Source organism: Theropithecus gelada, chromosome 7b (assembly GCF_003255815.1).
Source record: "Theropithecus gelada isolate Dixy chromosome 7b, Tgel_1.0, whole genome shotgun sequence".
NCBI classification, from domain to species: domain Eukaryota; kingdom Metazoa; phylum Chordata; class Mammalia; order Primates; family Cercopithecidae; genus Theropithecus; species Theropithecus gelada.
Genome location: NC_037675.1, coordinates 36,120,047 through 36,138,373, shown reverse-complemented (window position 1 = coordinate 36,138,373; position 18,327 = coordinate 36,120,047). Strand labels below are relative to the sequence as shown.

At 40.3% G+C, this 18,327-nt stretch overlaps 1 protein-coding gene across 3 annotated transcripts in view; it reads left to right on the top strand.

Moving 5' to 3' along the window:
- The window catches only part of PPP2R3C (protein phosphatase 2 regulatory subunit B''gamma), a 36,968-nt gene that overhangs the window by 13,103 nt on the left and 5,538 nt on the right, over positions 1 to 18,327 (top strand). For all 3 annotated transcript variants that reach the window (XM_025392354.1, XM_025392353.1, XM_025392355.1), the window contains 8 exons: positions 384 to 488; positions 1,081 to 1,193; positions 2,440 to 2,537; positions 3,306 to 3,376; positions 11,019 to 11,151; positions 13,673 to 13,728; positions 13,804 to 13,879; positions 15,138 to 15,274. In XM_025392354.1, coding sequence (XP_025248139.1) covers positions 1,120 to 1,193; positions 2,440 to 2,537; positions 3,306 to 3,376; positions 11,019 to 11,151; positions 13,673 to 13,728; positions 13,804 to 13,879; positions 15,138 to 15,274 — 645 coding nt within the window. In that variant the 5' untranslated portion in view covers positions 384 to 488; positions 1,081 to 1,119. The remainder of the gene's footprint in view (positions 1 to 383; positions 489 to 1,080; positions 1,194 to 2,439; positions 2,538 to 3,305; positions 3,377 to 11,018; positions 11,152 to 13,672; positions 13,729 to 13,803; positions 13,880 to 15,137; positions 15,275 to 18,327) is intronic.

The following is an 18,327-nucleotide window of genomic DNA, read 5'->3' as shown; positions in this document are numbered from 1 at the left end:
AAGCCACCGCCCCCAGCCAATTCTGTATCATTCTAAGGAAGCCACCACACCCAGCCAATTCTGTATCATTCTAAGGAAGCCACCGCACCCAGCCAATTCTATATCATTCTAAGGTGACAACGGAAACACAGTGCTTTAAGGAAATAAAATGAAACTTGGACTAGACTAGCTTTTAGAATAGCTTTTTCAGGGCAGAGATCCAGCTTTGCTGATCACTGATTCTCTGTGGATCAGTTTTTGTTAAACAAATGTTAAGCACAATTAAGGTGAGATACAAGAAATAATTTGAGGCTGTGGCATACAGTTATTTTAGGAGACCACATACATTTTACAGGATCCGGTAGTCTAAAATTTACATGTAGAAATTTATGTTGTATTTTCAGCTGCCTGCTGAAGATGAAGTGTTACTACAGAAATTAAGAGAGGAATCAAGAGCTGTCTTTCTACAAAGAAAAAGCAGAGAACTGTTAGATAATGAAGAATTACAGGTAAGAACTAAGCAAAAAGTTGCTTTAGATGTTAACCACTTCCCATTTGTACTACTTAAATCATGCAAGATTTCTTAGTGCCTAATGGAGTCCATACTACAGAGTGGTACTGCATAGGCTCTGAAGCAGCAGTTCCCACCAGAAACAGCTGCTGAGTTTGCATGGGTCATATACCCCAAAAATAGTGTTGTTTGTTATTGTTGTTTAAGGCTCTAGGTGATTATACTGTGCAGCCAAGGTTCAGAACCACTGCTGTAGGGTCAGACTACAGAGGTTCAAATCCCAGCCCTGCTATACGACTTTAGGCAATGGACTTAACATCTCTGTGCTTGGATTATCATCTCTAAAGTAGGGATAGCTAACTGTATCATAGAGTTATGTGGATTAAAGAGGAAGTGTATATCAAAAGCTTAGTAGGCACTCAATACATGTTATTTTTATTGTTAGTAATCAAAAAGACAATAGGGCATGAGATTCATCTTAATATTGACTCTGCTAACAAACTATCATTTTAGTGGAAAGCACGCATTTAACTACATTTTTAAATCTTGTTTTTAACTTATAACATCTTCACTTCCACAATTCTCTTAAGAACTTATGGTTTTTGCTGGACAAACACCAGACACCACCTATGATTGGAGAGGAAGCGATGATCAATTATGAAAACTTTTTGAAGGTTGGTGAAAAGGCTGGAGCAAAGTGCAAGTAAGAATAATATAATTAACAAAAGAATATGTTATGTTAAGCATTTTAAATGCCTCAAATATTGGCTAGGCACACTGGCTCACACCTGTAATCCCAGCAGTTTTGGAGACTGAGGTGGGAGGATTGCTTGAGCTGGAGTGTTTGAGACCAGCCTGGGCAACTTAGGGAGATCTTGTCTCTACTAAAAATAAAAATATTATCTGGGTGTGGGGGTGTACACCTGTAGCTACTCAGGAGGCTGAGGTGGGAGAATTGCTTGAGCTCGGGAGGATGAGCTGTGATTAAGCCATTGCACTCCAGCCTGGGTGACAGAGCAAGACCCTGCCTTTAAAAAAAATAAATCCTCAAATATTAATTGAAGTAAATGGTATGACATTTGAGTCAATTTAAGTTTCTAATGAAATTTAATAAAATTATTTACAGTCAAAAAATCACATTGGTATGAAGTTATTAAATAACTCCATCAAAAAAAAAAAGAATATAGTTTATGACACTTTGAGCCTTAAGACAGACAAAAGCAAACAAAAAAGAATGCAAGGCCAGGCATTGTGGCTCACATGCCCATCTCTGCAAAATAAAACTTTTAATTAAAAAAAAAAAAGAATGCAAACATTTATGACTTAGGCTAGGCATGGTGCCTCACATTTGTAATTCTAGTGCTTTGGGAGGCCAATACAGGTGGATCACTTGAGGACAGGAGATGGAGTCTTGCTCTGTCGCCAGGCTGCAGTGGAGTGGCGCAATCTCGGCTTACTACAACCTCCGCCTCCTGGGTTCAAGTGATTCTCCTGCCTCAGCCTCCCAAGTGCAAGTAAGAATAATATATTATTATTAATAATTATATTATACTTATAAATACTATAATTATAATAAAATTATAATTATAAATACAGTATAATACAATATAAATACTGAATACAAATACTTTTTGTATTTTTACTAGAGACGGGGTTTCACCATGTTGGCCAAGATGGTCTCGATCTCTTGACTCGTGATCCTCCCACCTCGGCCTCCCAAAGTGCTGGGATTACGGGCAAGAGCCACCGCACCCGGCCAAATCTCTGTTTCTTTAAAAAAAAAACAAAAAAACAAAGTAGGGCTTAATACTTTAAGTTTTTGAATTATAAGCAGTCTCTATTGTTCTTTCATTTTTTAATTGTATGAATTTATGCCATTTTCTAATTTATGTAGAAGGCATTTTCTCTTATGTTGGCAGATCATTTAAATCTTTATTTTCTTTTCTTAGGCAATTTTTCACAGCAAAAGTCTTTGCTAAACTCCTTCATACAGATTCATATGGAAGAATTTCCATCATGCAGTTCTTTAATTATGTCATGAGAAAAGGTGATTCATTTTTACTGTGCTTGAACTCCTTATGTGGGAAGCAAGTAGGTTTTTGGTCTGTGCTTTTATAAGTATTTCTTCCATGTGAAATCACTCTAAGTTTGAAGTAGAACTTCTTATCTTTTGACCAAGATGTGTTACATAAACTTGGGTTATCATAAAAAAACAAAAAGTTTTTAAACCTTCATGTATCTTAAAGATAATAGTAGACTAGAAATATTAAGAGCTGAACCAAGGATTTTAATGTATGGTGATTTGAAATAATTTCAATTTACTGATAATTTTATTTTACCAAGATATTAGAAGTTGAGTTGACTGAAAGGATAGTTTCAAACCCACAACTGCGATATCAGTTTCAAGGAGCATCTATTAAACAGCTTGGACTTATGATTCCTACAAGTGCTATAATAATCTGTGAAAGCCTACTGTATACAATCTTTAATAATTGATTGCTGTAATTAACCTCAGAAATAAAAGCAGCTTCAATGAAGGCATAACATTATACTAGCTGTCCCTGTTTGGTGGAACACCAAGTTTAATTGGTAAAGAACAGTATCTTCAAGGTGTCAGTTTTATTATAGCTTTAGTCATGATAGAATTGTTGAACTCTGCCATTCTATGGTTTTTTGTTTCAAGCAATTTTGTGGCGAGAAGAAATGTTTTTAGAGTTACTAGATTAGCTCATCTCAAATCTAGCTCTTTATCTCCTTTTTCATATCTAAAGGATAAATCTTAAGAATTACATTTCATTTTCTTATTTATTGTCAGTTTGGCTTCATCAAACAAGAATAGGACTCAGTTTATATGATGTCGCTGGGCAGGGGTACCTTCGGGAATCTGTAAGTATTAACCTTATAGACATTATATTAACTCTTATAGACATCAAAATGTAAACTGTAGTTATCACTGGGTGTTGGGATTACAGGCTATTCATATAATGCTTTGTTTTATTTCTGTTTGTATGTGTTTGTGTGTACATATTTAGTTTTACCATAACAAAGCAACTTGTACACTTTCAACTTTTAAAATTGAACATCATCTTTTCAGTGAAACAAAAAACAAATTTAAAAATAAACTTACAATAGAGAATGTCAATTCCAAATAAGATCCTACAGATTCTACTGATTCTCCCATGGAGTGGCAGGGTTAAAGTCATCATTAAGAGAGCATTTATGCTGGGTGTGGTGGTTCACACCTGTAATCCCAGCACTTTGGGAGGCCGAGGCGGGCGGATCACCTGAGGTTGGGAGTTCGAGACCAGCCTGACCAACATGGAGAAACCCTGTCTCTACTAAAAATACAAAATTAGCCACCTGTGGTAGCATCCCAGCTACTCGGGACGCTGAGGCAGGAGAATCACTTGAACCCAGGAGGTGGAGGTTGCTGTGAACCAAAATAGCTCCATTGCACTCCAGCCTGGGCAACAAGAGCAAAACTCTGCCTCAAAAAATATATATATATATATTGGCCAGGTGCGGTGGCTCATACCTGTACTCCCAATGCCTGTACTCCCAGCATTTTGGGAGGCCGACGTGGGCGGATCACCTGAGGTCAGGAGTTTGAGACCAGCCTGACTAATATGGTGAAATCCCATCTCTACTAAAAATAGAAATATTTGCTGGGCTGTGGTGGCGTACGCCTGGAATCCCAGCTACTCAGGAGGCTGAGGTGGGAGAATCGTTTGAACCTAGGAGGCGGAGGTTGCAGTGAGCCAAGATTGTACCACTGCACTCCAGCCTGGGCAACAGAGGGAGACCCTGTCTCAAAAAAAAAAAAAAAGAGAGAATTTATTTTTAAAATGTCATGCAAGGATGTCCCTTAAAAATCACAATTAGGCCGGGCGCGGTGGCTCAAGCCTGTAATCCCAGCACTTTGGGAGGCCGAGACGGGCGGATCATGAGGTCAGGAGATCGAGACCATCCTGGCTAACACGGTGAAACCCCGTCTCTATTAAGAAATACAAAAAACTAGCTGGGCGAGGTGGCGGGCGCCTGTAGTCCCAGCTACTCGGGAGGCTGAGGCCGGAGAATGGCGTGAACCCGGGAGGCGGAGCTTGCAGTGAGCTGAGATCCGGCCACTGCACTCCAGCCTGGGCGACACAGCGAGACTCCGTCTCAAAAAAAAAAAAAAAAAAAAAAAAAAATCACAATTAAACATGCCAAAAGAAAAGCAACTTTGTCAAAATGCTCACTTTAAACTATCCAAACGTTTCAAACCTACCTTTTGCTGACCTTCTATAACCCCATTTTGTAAAATTTGTTTTCTTTTTCTAAACAAGAGACAGTAGACAAGGAGAGGTTGGTAAATGCTTACTGTCCATATTCACATAGAGACATAGTATACTGTGTGCTCAATAGAGGAGAGCAGCTAGAATTCTATGCACTACTACACAGGGGCCTAGCACCTTCCAGCTTCCAGCAAAGCAAAGGGAACAGATTTTTCTTTTTCTTTCCACAGACCTCAGTGGTGTTGATTCCATATAGTTTTTGTTGAGACACAGGATGTTTCTGTTTTGGGGTTTGGTTTTTTCTTTTTTTCTTTTTTTTTTTAAAATAAATGACATGTGTTACTAAACAAGTGTTCAATGTATATTGACTATACAAATTCCTTTTTAGATTCGTTTTCTTCAAACTTTAAAAATAAAAAAAGGCCTTTTGGCCGGGCGTGGTGGGTCACGCCTATAATCCCAGCACTTAGGGAGGCTGAGGCAGGCAGATCATGAGGTCAGGAGTTTGAGACCAACCGGACCAACATGGAGAAATTCCGTCTCTACTAAAAATACAAAAATTAGCCAGGCATGGCCGCCTGTAATCCCAGCTACTCGGGAGGCTGAGGCAAGAGAATCGCTTGAACACAGGAGGCGGAGGTTGCAGTGAGCCTAGATCGGGCTGTTGCACTTGAGCCTGGACGACAAAAGCAGACTCCATCTCAAAAAAATAAAAAAGCCTTTTAAAGGGGAAAATAAAAATAATGTAGCATTTTAACATTTAAAAATCACTGAAAAACTTGATTATTCATGAATGATATCAGTGTGTCACTATGTTTTAAAGGGCCAAGAATTCCCCCACACCTTTTTTTTTTTTTTTAAGAAAATATAAGAGAAGCCAGACACGGTAGCTCACACCTGTAATCCCGGTACTTTGGGAGGCCAAGGTGAGTGGATCACTTGATGTCAGGACTTGGAGACCAGCCTGGCCAACATGGTGAAACCCCATCATTAAAAATACAAAAACATTAGCTGAGCATGGTAGCAGATGCCTGTAATCCCAGCTACTAGAGTGGCTCAGGCAAGAGAATCACTTGAACCCCGGAGGCAGTTGCAGTAAGCTGAGATCATGCCACTGCACTCCAGCCTGGGCAACAGAGCAAGACTATGTCTCAAAAGAAAAAGAAAAAAGAAAATATGAGAGAGAAAATGAATGTGACTGTATTCCCACCTCTGGGTTTAAGGTTGTTAGGTCAGTTACCAAGAGGCTGCTTGTTTCCTATTAGGCACTGCTATAATTAGGCCAAGTTATCAACAGAGAATTATAACTTCATGGCCCAAATGGCTATGCTTCTTCTAAATACGGGTATCTAAATTATATGGACTTATTTTTCACCTCAGGCTTTTTTCCCAAATATACAGTGCTTTTTTTAAGGTTATAGGGGAGAGGGGAAGGGAGTTGGGCATGAATATAAACTAAGTTAATTAATCAAATAATTATTCAGATATGAGTTAAATGTAAATTTCTTGTTACAGTTTGTATGGTTCCTGCTATAATTTGTTGCATTCTGTTTTGTCTAAATTTCTGTAGATAGAATCTATTAGCTCATTCTGAATAGTTATACTGTAAAACCTTTCCAGGGGTACACTACAATTCTCTTTAAGGTTCAGACCAACTTGACAATAAAAGGCTCTTGCTTCTGGCCATCTCTTTCTAGCAAGGAAGACATAATTAGCCACCTGTTGATACTTGTTTAGAGGTCGGGTCCCAAACTGCAGTACTTCCCTAGCTCTGAGAATTCTTGTTAGCAGTTCACTTGATTTATAGAAACAGCAATATTGATTTATAAAAACGGTCCCCTGTTATTGCTTGTCTTGCCTCTTTCCATGTATGGAAACAAAGATTGAAAGAGAGATGGGCAAAAGGGAGAGAAAAGAAACAGTGTACTTCTGTAGTTGTTTCTAAAAAGGAATAATTTTCCCCTTCTCTCAATGAAAGAAAACACTTCTCTCAAAGTATTTCTTCCATTCTTGGCCCATTGCCTTTTGAAACCCAGGCTTTGTGTCTTACTAATTTGAAAGACAGTGGCTTCCAGACCAACATTTATAACCTGAGTAGAGTATACAAAGTGTTATTCACTTATTAAATCTTATTAAGCAGTTAGTAAACATTTATTTGGGGGCAGGTATTATTCTAAACTTGTAGGGCTCACATTTTACTTTGTTACAATCTGTTTTGCCCAGATTTCTTTTTTTCTTTTTTTTTTTGGCCCAAATTTCTGTAGATGGAATCTGTTAGCTCATACTAAATGTTATACTTTAAAATCTTTCCAGGGGCACAGTACAATTTTTGTTCCCTCTTAGACCTATTTTTTCTAACAGAGTGGGAAGACAGACACTAAATTATAAGCAGATAAAATCAAATAGCAACAAGTTATATGTAGAAAATAAAACAGTAGGCTGGGTGCGGTGGCTCACACCTGTAATCCCAGCACTTTGGGAGGCCAAGGCGGGTGGATCATGAGGTCAGGAGATCGAGACCATCCTGGCTAACACGGTGAAACCCCGACTCTACTAAAAATACAAAAATAAGCTGGGCGTGGTGGCGGGCGCCTGTAGTCCCAGCTACTCAGTAGGCTGAGGCAGGAGAATGATGTGAACCCGGGAGGCGGAGCTTGCAGTGAGCCGAGATTGTGCCACTTCTCTCCAGCCTAGGCGACAGAGCGAGACTCTGTCTCAAAAGAAGAAAGGAAAAGAAAAAGAAAACAGTAAACTAGGCAAGAAGATGACTGGGATTGGTGGACAATTTCAGGTACGCTGGAAGGAGCATCTTTTTGAGATAGGGATTAAGTTTTAGCCATGAAGTATGAGAAAGAAGCCAGCCTTATGAAGACATAGTATAGAGGAAACGGCAAATACAGTGTCTCCAAGGCAAAATTAAGCCTGGACCTGTTCTAGGAACATAAGGAAGCCAGTGTGGCTAGAACAAGGATTACAATAACGGAAATGAAGTTGGACAAGTAGGCAGGGGCCACATGTAGGGCCTTTTAGGCCACAGTAAGGACTTTGGATTTACTTTGAAGCTAATGGGAAACCATCAGAAGTTTTAAGCTGAGTCTGTCAGGATATGATTTACATTTTAAAAGATCATTCTTGATGCCGTATGGAGGATGTAAGGAACTCAAAGTATGGCGAGGCTCAGTGGCTCATGCCTGTAATCCCAGCAACTTTGGGAGGCCAAGGCGGGCAGATAGCTTGAGGTCAGGAGTTCAAGACCAGCTCGGCCAACATGATGAAACCCCCTCTCTATTAAAAATACAAAAATTAGCCAGGCGTGGTGGTGCGTGCCTATAATCCCAGCTAGTCAGGCTGAGACACAAGAATTGCTTGAACCCAAGAGGTGGAGGTTTCAGTGAGCTGAGACTGTGCCACTGCACTCCAGCCTGGACTGGACTGAGACTCTGTCTCAAAAAAAGAGAGAGAAAGAAACCATGGGAGGCTTTTAAATATGTAATCCTGTAATAGGGAAAGCCTTTCTAAGTATGACAAAACCCAGAAGTCTAGAAAACAATAAATTCAGCTAAATTTTGAGAAGATCTATAGGGCAAAGCCCATGTTAAAGTAAAAAGAAAACAACAAACTGGGGGAAATATCTGAACAATCACAAATAGCCAATTACCCTAATATATAAAAAGCACCCAGAAATCAAGAAGCCATTAACCCAATAGAAAACTGCACAAAGGATATAGATAATGTATAAAAAGTAAAATTCAAATGCTTCTTAATCATAAGAAACAACTAACTTCACATAAGAGAAATGCCAGATAAATCTACACTAAGTTGCCATTTTTCACCTATCAAATTAGCAAAGATCAAAAAGTTTGAATTGACACTTTTAGCGTTTGAGTAATTCTTTCACAGTGCTTCTGAGTCAAAAGAAATCCCTAGAAGTTTCACGTACTAGCCAGTTAATTCCAAACAATTTAATGAGTATTCATTAAGCTTATTAGCCACTTGAAAAAATAATACACTTAAGTTGAAAGAAGATATTTTTGTTTCATTCTTAAGTACAGTTATTAATGGGATGTGTACAACTACTTAAACCTGGGAATTAGACTGGACACTTGTCCTCCTCATTCCTGTTCACTAATTTTTCTGTGGTCCTTTACCACAGGAACCATCAAAACCTAGCTTTGCAAAGATTTATGTCATTAAAAGGAATATATTTGGCTGGACGTGGTGGCTCACGCCTGTAATCCCAGCACTTTGGGAGGCCAAGGCTGGCAGATCATAAGGTCAGGAGATCGAGACCATCCTGGATAACATGGTGAAACCCTGTCTCTACTAATACAAAAAACTAGCCGGGCGTGGTGGCAGGCGCCTGTAGTCCCAGCTACTCAGGAGGCTGAGGCAGGAGAATGGCGTGAACCTGGGAGGTGGAGCTTTCAGTGAGCCAAGATCATGCCACTGCACTCCAGCCTGGGCAACAGAGCGAGACTCCATCTCAAACAAACGAACAAAAAAATACAAAAAATTAGCCAGGCATGGTGGCACAGGATTGTAGTCCCAGCTACTGAAGAGGCTGAGGCAGGAGAATTGCTTGAACCCAGGAGGTGGAGGTTGCAGTAAGTCGAGATTTCGCCACTGCACTCCGGTCTGGGCGACAGAGCAAGAGTCCATCTCAAATAAAAAAGAGGAATATATTCATGACATTTTGGGCTGGATGATTTTAAAAATTTAAATCACCAGGCACAGTGGCTCACAACTGTAATTCCAACGCTGGGAGGCCAAGGTGGGCAGATAGCTTGAGCTCAAGAGTTTGAGACCAGCCTGGGCAACATGGTGAATCCCCATCTCTACCAAAAATACAAAAAATTAACTGGGTGTGGTGGTGCATCTCTGTGGTCCCAGCTATTCAGGAGGCTGAGGTGGGAGGATCACTTGAGCCTGGGAGGTAGAGGTTTCAGTCAGCCAAGATCATGCTACTGTACTCCAGCAGCCTGTGTGACAGAGTGAGACCCTGCCTCAAAAAAAAGGAATGAATTGAGATTCAGTATTGAAAATGTGAACTACCTTGAGCACATGGTTCTAGCTTATTTCAATATCTGTCCGCAGTATCTGACAAATGTTGCTGTTTCGCTCAAAATTTTAAAATATCCTGATGCACCCCTGTACATTAACCGTGGTGCTCCTGGGACACCTGTGTGCAGAATTCAGAACTGTAGAAATAGCCTTCACATTACTGGTGGGAGTATAAAATTCACATGGCATTTATGGGGAGATGGGAAGTTTCCCAGTGTCTTATCAAATTTCTACATGTGCATATGCCACAACCCAGCAGGTCCACTTACAGAAGTTGTATTTTATATTCTTCCACAGTATCTATGAATGAATAATTAGCTTAGCCCTTATGGTATTACTTTTCATGTAGCAAAATATTAGGAAAAAACTAAATGTCCCAATAGAGGCCTAGTTAAATATGGCACATCCATACAATGATATAATATATAGCTATTTGAGAGTCAAGATGGAATGACTGTAAAATACATTACTGAATGACAAAAGCACTCTTCACGGTATGTTGATACATCCTGTGTGTAAAAAGAGGGAAAGGCCGGGTGCGGTGCCTCATGCCTGTAGTCACAGCACTTTGGGAGATGGAGGTGGCTGGATCTCGAGGTCAAGAGATCAAGACCATCCTAGCCAACATTGTGAAACCCTGCCTCTACTAAAAATACAGAAATTGGCTGCGCATGGTGGTGCGTGCCTGTAGTCTCAGCTACTCAGGAGGAGGCAAGGAGAATCGCTTGAACCTGGGAGGCAGAGGTTGCAGTAAGCCAAGATCGCACCACTGCACTCCAGGCTGGCGACAGAGCAAGACTACATCTCAAAAAAAAAAAAAAAAGGGGGGGGGGAAAGAAATATATATGTATTGGTTCATATTTGTATCTGTTACCTTTGGGAAATTACATCAGAAGTTGATAATACAGGTTACCTCTGGGGAGAAGAAATAGGTGAGAGGCTTTTTAATCAATATCTTTGTTCCCTTTGAATTTGGAACTATATAGAATTTACTACTTTTCAAAAATGTTAAAACTTAAATTAGGAGAAACAAAATTTAATGTAAAATAGTTTTACCACTAAAATAGTCATGAATTTATTTCTTTATCAATGTAGTGTTAATGCTGAATAATTTTTAGTAATGAAATTATATTCTAGTATGTAATGAAGAATCAAGATTGGACACTTAACACTTTATTTTGTTTTATTTTCAGGATTTAGAAAACTACATATTGGAACTTATCCCTACTTTGCCACAATTAGATGGTCTGGAAAAATCTTTCTACTCCTTTTATGTTTGTACAGCAGTTAGGAAGTTCTTCTTCTTTTTAGATCCTTTAAGAACAGGTAAAAGAAAATCTTATCTAACTTACATGAGGATATTATTATATCTAAATCTCAATAACTACAGAAAACTCTTAAAATGTCATTTATTTTCCTGTCACTGCCATTAAAAATTTGGTGAATTTCAAGGAGATAAAAAGGTACAAAAAACAGTAGCAATGCTTTGGTTATGTTTATCTGAAGATCTTTTATGATTTACTTGCACTGACTATAATCTGCTGTGTGACAGATGGGGGGATGTCACCTAACAGTGAAGAAGTATGAACTGGGTAATGAGTCATAAATGCCTCCTTCCCGTTCTAGGAAGTCAGTTACTCGCATATGATTTGCTGTCTCTGCTATGTGATATACTGCAGAATTGTTCTCTTTTTGATGAAAAACATGTATTTGGAAATATGAGAGCCATTTAGCCAGTGATGCATATTTTTCTCATTTTCTATGGGGATCGGATTGGTAAATATGGCCTCATTAACAGTATGTTTTATTAACTGTTCAAGCCTGCCCAGACTTAAATACATGTAACTGGAGCAGAGGAAAGGACAGAGAAGTCCAAATCAAAGTGCTTGATTATCCTTCTGTCCTTGAAAATCCAACTGTGGGCCCAGCACAGTGGTTCACATCTGTAATCTCAGCACTCTGGGAGGCTGAGTTGGGTGGACCACTTGAGCTCAGGAGTTCAAGATCAGCCTGGGCAACATGGTGAAACTTTGTCTCTACAAAAAAAAAAAAAAAAAAAAAATTGGCCAGGCACGGTGGCTCACGCCTGTAATCCCAGCTACTTGAGAGGCTGAGGCAGGAGAATCACTTGAACCCAGGAGGCAGAGGTTGTGGTGAGCTGAGATCGCGCTATTGCACTCCAGCCTGGGCAACAAGAGTGAAACTCCATCTCAAAAAAAAAAAAAAAGAAAAAAAATTACAAAGATTAGCCAGGTATAGTGGCGCGCACGCGCCTGTAGTCCCAGCTACTTGGGAAGCTGCTGAGGTGGATCACTTGAATCCAGGAGGCAGAGGTTGCAGTGAGCCAAGATCGTGCCACTGCACTCTAGTCTGGGCAACATAGCCAGACCTTGTGTCCAAAAAAAAAAAAAAATCCAGTTATGAATCCAATCACAGCATATGGTAGCTGACAGTGTTTTTTGAACTCCTCTACTCTAAGTACACACATATACACTTTCTTTCAAATTTTACAAAATAATATCAGATGTTTTGACTGTTATGTAGTATGCTAAGCATTTTACATGGATTCATTCATTGTCATCTCATAACCCCATAAGGAAGGTACATTATTGTCCATATTTTATGTGTAAGGCAACTAAGATTTAGCTAGGTTACATATTTAAAAGTGGCATTTAAACTCCCATCTGGGCTGGGTGAGGTGGCTCACACCTGTAACCCGAGTGCTTTGGGAGGCTGATGTGAGAAATCACTTGTGCCTAGGAGTTCAAGACCAGCCCTGGCAAGATAGCAAGACCTCTTCTGTACAAAAAAGCAGCAGTAGCTGGGTGCAGTGGCTCACGCCTGTTATCCCAGCACTTTGGGAGGCTGAGATGGGTGAATCACCTGAGGTCAGGAGTTTGAGACCAGCCTGGCCAACACAGTGAAACCCCGTTTCTACTAAAAATACAAAAAATTAGCTGAGTGTGGTGGCAGGTGCCTGTAGTCCCAGCTACTCAGGAGACTGAGGCAGGAGAATCACTTGAACCCGGGAAGTGGAGGTTGCAGTGAGCAGAGATCACACCACTGGACTCTAGCCTGGGCAACAAGAGCAAAACTCTGTCTAAAAAAGAAAAAGAAGAAGAAGAAAACAAACTCTCATCTGTCTGCTCTTAAACCACACCTGTGTATTGCTTTCTAGTCCAGAACCTACCAAAAATAAATGGAGACAGTGTCCCTGTTCGTGTATTAGCAGTACTATATCTATAATCACAAACTTTTTTGAAAATCTGACATCACTATAATTTTAGAATTTGGCACTTAGATTTATATAGTTGAGGTATACAAGTAGAGATGTTATTAAATGTTGCCTGTAGTTTTTTTTTTTTTTTTTTTTTTTTTTTTTTTTTTTTTGCGGGGTAGGGATGAAGTTTTGCTCTTGTTCCCTAGGCTGGAGTACAATGGCTTGATCTCAGCTCACTGCAACCTCTGCCTCCTAGGTTCAAGTGACTCTCCTGCCCCAGCCTCCAGAGTAGCTGGGATTACAGGCGCCCACCACCACACCCAGCTAATTTTTTGTGTTTTTAGTAGAGATGGGCTTTCACCGTATTGGCCAGGCTGGTCTCGAACTCCTGACCTCAGGTGATCCACCTGCCTCAGCTTCCCAAAGTACTGGAATTATAGATGTGAGCTCCTGCGCCCGGCGGAGATTTCTCTCTTTGTAACAATATGTAATAAGAACTTTGGAACATAAGAGCTAGAAGCTTTAAAATATCAATTGTGTGATTGCTTTTGTGAAGAAAAAAATTTTTTTAATTGAGTTGCTCTTCTCTTAAAATGAAATTAATTGTGTTTCTTTATGTTCTTAAAGGAAAGATAAAAATTCAAGATATTTTAGCATGCAGCTTCCTAGATGATTTATTGGAGGTAAATGTTTTTAAACTACTTAATTGTATCACTTGACAGTTGCTATCTTCTAATTATGTCTTTATGTTCCATTAGCTAAGGGATGAGGAACTGTCCAAGGAGAGTCAAGAAACAAACTGGTTTTCTGCTCCTTCTGCCCTAAGAGTTTATGGTATGTTCCTATCATAATGCTAAAATTTGAATTATCCCTTCTTCAGGTAATTGGTGTTCAGAGGACAGTTTTATACATACATACACTGATATAGCTTAAGATAAAGCATTTAATTACCTTAAGCTCTAGTATTGTACATTACCAAAATTTACTTGTTTAAATACCAATGTTTTAACTTTTTGGACTCTCCCCAACCTTTTTGAAGAAAGGGTCTCACTCTCTCACCCTGGCTGGAGTGCAGTGGCACGATCATGGCTCAGTGCAGCCTTGAAGTCCTGGGCTCAATCCTCCAACCTCAGTGCCCCCACCCCACCCCACCGACCCCAGTACTGGGACTACAGGCGCCATGCCTGGCTAATTTTTAAAATTTTTTTTAGAGATGGGATCTCACTCTGTTGCCCAGGCTGGTTTCAAACTCCTGGGCTCAAGCAATCTACCTATCCTGGCCTCCCAAAGTGTTGGGATTATAGGCATGAGCCACTGCATCCAGCAGAACCCTTTTTAAGTTACACAGTTTCTTTTCAATAGAATAGAATGTAATTTGATCCTTGTTGACTCAGGAGCACCATTATGAACATTAGCTGTTGTCATGCTTTGTTGATAAAATGCTGTTCCCAGGATCTACTGATGGAGCTATTCTACATTATCTTGTTGGGTGATCTTTTGACTCCTTTGGCTTTTTTTTTTTTTTTTTTTTTGGGGTGGGGTCTCACACTGTTTCCCAGGCTGGAGTCCAGTGGCATGATCTTGGCTCACTGCAACCTCCACCTCCCAGGTTCAAGCAATTCTCTTTTTTTTTTTTTTAAGTAGAGATGGTGTTTCACTGTTGGCCAGGCTGCTCTGGAACTCCTGACCTCTGATCCACCCACCTCGGCCTCCCAAAGTGCCCCTTTTGGCATTCTTATCTCTACTTTCAAGTGCTGGCATTTCAGTGCTTTTTGTTCGCCTCTTACCTCCATTTAATTTAGAAACCTAGGAATGTTTAAAAAGACTGCAAACTGAAAACAGTGATGTAAGTGAAACATCCTAGACTATGGCATTCATGATGGGTTTTCTTTGGCTGTTTCTAGCCCAAGGATTGTTCTGATCAAGATTGCAAATGTAGCTGATAGTATTATACATAGGCCCCTACCCTAACCGTAACATGAATAGTTTGAAAATCAAAATATTAACCAAGAAAAAGAACTTTTTGTTAGTCTATTCTTCTGATTAAAATTGTATTGTGGTCATAAGTGTCTTTATTATTTTTCTTTCCAAGGCCAGTACTTGAATCTTGATAAAGATCACAATGGCATGCTCAGTAAAGAAGAACTCTCACGCTATGGAACAGCTACCATGACCAATGTCTTCTTAGACCGTGTTTTCCAGGAGTGTCTCACTTATGATGGAGAAATGGTAGTGGTTTAAATCTGCTACTAAGTTTAAAAAGTTTGGGCTCCCAGAGTTTCCAGAAACCCTTTTCTTGATGTAATACAGCCCTTTTTCTTTTCTTTCTTTTTTTTTTTTTTTTTTTTTTTTTGAGACAGAGTCTTGCTCTGTCGCCCAGGCTAGAGTGCAGTGGTGTGATCTCGGCTCACTGCAACCTCTGCTTCCTGGGTTCAAGTGATTCTCCTGCCTCAGCCTCCAGAGTAGCTGGGATTATGGGCACATGCCACCGCGTCCAGCTAATTTTTGTATTCTTAGTAGAGATGGGGTTTCACCAGGTTGGCCAGGCTGGTCTTGAACTCCCGACCTCAGGTGATCTGCCTCCCAAAGTGCTGGGATTACAGGCATGAGCTACCACACTCGGCCCAGCATTATTTATATTAATGTGTAACAGTGTCTTTGAAATGTGTAAACTGATCAAATTACTTGAGATTCAGAGCCTTTGGTCTTATATGTAAATTCACTTAAAAACATCTACATTATGGCCTCAGGGCAAATAGCTTATTTTGTTGATTTCATTGTCAGTACACCTATTGTACAGTAGTGCATTCTAGTTAAAAAAAAAAAAGCTGAGGCCAGGCTTGGTAGCTTATGACTACAATCCCAGCTCTTTGGGAGGCCAAGGCCAGAGAACCACTTAAGGCCAGTCATTCAAGACTAGCCTGAGCGATATAGCGAGACTGTCTCTACAAAAAATAAAAAAAATTACATGGGCATGGGTGGAATGTGCCTGTAGTATAGCTACATGGGAGGCTGAGGCAAGAGGATTGCTTGATCTGAGGAGTTTGAGGCTGCAGTGAGCTATGATGAGGCCACTGCACTCCAGTCTGGCCAATAGAGTGAGACCATGTCTCTTAAAAAAAAAAAGCTGAAACAGTAAATTATTATGGCTATTTTCATTTAGATAGTTCTGTCATTAAATTACCAGGTCAGATGTAGTAACACATATGCCATGATTTAATTCTGAGAATCAGGTGTATTAGTCTTTAGAAGTGGCTATATGAGCAGCTGAAGATAACATGGACTTGTCTTTTTATTATGACAATGCAAAATACTTGAGAAGGAAAATTCTAAACAGCATTTTAAAGTCACCATTTTTGCTGCTAAAAACATGGGTTAAGAATCTGATAAATGTCCTGCTGGGCGTGGTGGCTCACGCCTGTAATCCCAGCACTTTGGGAGGCCGAGGCGGGCAGATCACAAGGTCAGGAAATGGAGACCATCCTGGCTAACACAGTGAAACCCATCTCTACTAAAAATACAAAAAATTAGCCGGCCGTGGTGGCAGGCGCCTGTAGTTGCAGGTACTCAGGAGGCTGAGGCAGGAGAATGGTGTCAACCCAGGAGGTGTAGCTTGCAGTGAGCCGAGATGGCGCCATTGCACTCCAGCCTGAGTGACAGAGCTAGACTCGTCTCAAAAAAAAAAAAAAAAAAAGAATGTGATAAATTTCCCAAAGCAGTTATGCTTAAAAAATAGTCATATTGTCATGAGAATGGGGGTCTTACATTTTATCATTTAGCTTCAATAGCAGTTTGCTAAATAACACCATTATTAACAACAAAAGAAAAGAGGGGAAAAGGCACAGAAAGTTTATTTTGTAACTCCCACAGCTGTAAACAGTAGACAGTGAGGAGCTTGTACTATTAATATAATAATTCCTGGTGAATAAAGAAAATCAGAGGCCACAACTGTGGATGAAGTCAGATCACAATCTGCATTCTTTAACTCTTCACTGCAATTTATGCAGAAAGGAACTTTTCTAAGAATATAAAATTTTTATCTAAGTGAGAATCTCCCAATTACTTTACTACTTTTTACCATTAAAAAAAAATCTATGAGTATCCTGTTTTTATAGGGAAGGCTTTCTGTTCTCTTTATGTCTTTCTGGCCTTTACATTTTGCCTTTTTATGGATGAGAACAGTGTCAGCTCACTGTAAAATGTCTGGCAATCTCAAGACAGCTTCTTACTGGAAATCCGAATTAAAAATTTTAAATAATATTTTTAAATAGCAGTTTAAGTATACTGTTCTGAGGCTGGGCATGGTGGCTCATGCCTGTAATCCCAGCATTTTGGGAGGCCGAGATGGGTGGATCACCTGAGGTTGGGAGTTTTGAGACCAGCCTGACCAACATGGAAAAATCCCTTCTCTACTAAAAATATAAAATTAGCCAGGCGTGGTGGTGCATGCCTGTAATCCCAGATACGCAGGAGGCTGAGGCAGGAGAATGGCTTGAACCTGGGAGGCGGAGGTTGTGGTGAGCCGAGATCACAACATTGCACTCCAGCCTGGGCAACAAGAGTGAAACTGTCAAAAAAAAAAAAAAAAAAAAAAAAAAAAAAGGCCGGGCGCGGTGGCTCAAGCCTGTAATCCCAGCACTTTGGGAGGCCGAGACGGGAGGATCACGAGGTCAGGAGATCGAGACCATCCTGGCTAACACGGTGAAACCCCGTCTCTACTAAAAAAATACAAAAAAACTAGCCGGGCGTGGTGGCGGGCGCCTGTAGTCCCAGCTACTCGGGAGGCTGAGGCAGGAGAATGGCGGGAACCCGGGAGGCGGAGCTTGCAGTGAGCCGAGATCCGGCCACTGCGCTCCAGCCTGGGCGACAGAGCGAGACTCCGTCTCAAAAAAAAAAAAAAAAAAAAAGTATGCTGTTCTGTTCATTCCAGATGATAAGTTTTTCAAAATAACTGCACTGAAATGAAGATACAAGTTTATAACTTAGTCACTGTATTATCTGTTTCAAAAGTTTGAAGCAGGATGCAGTAGTTCATCCCTCTAATGCCAGCACTTTGGAAGGCCAAGGCCAGATGATGGCTTGAGCCCAGGAGCTTGAGACTAGCATGGGTAATATGGGAACACCCCATCTCTACAAAGAATTTTTAAAAATTAGCCAAGTTTGATGATGTGCACCTGTAGTCTCAGCTACCTGTGGGGCTGTAGTGGGAAGATTGCTTGAGCCTGGGAGATCAAGGTTGTAGTGACCATTTCAGCCTGGTTGATAAAGTGAGACCCTGTCTC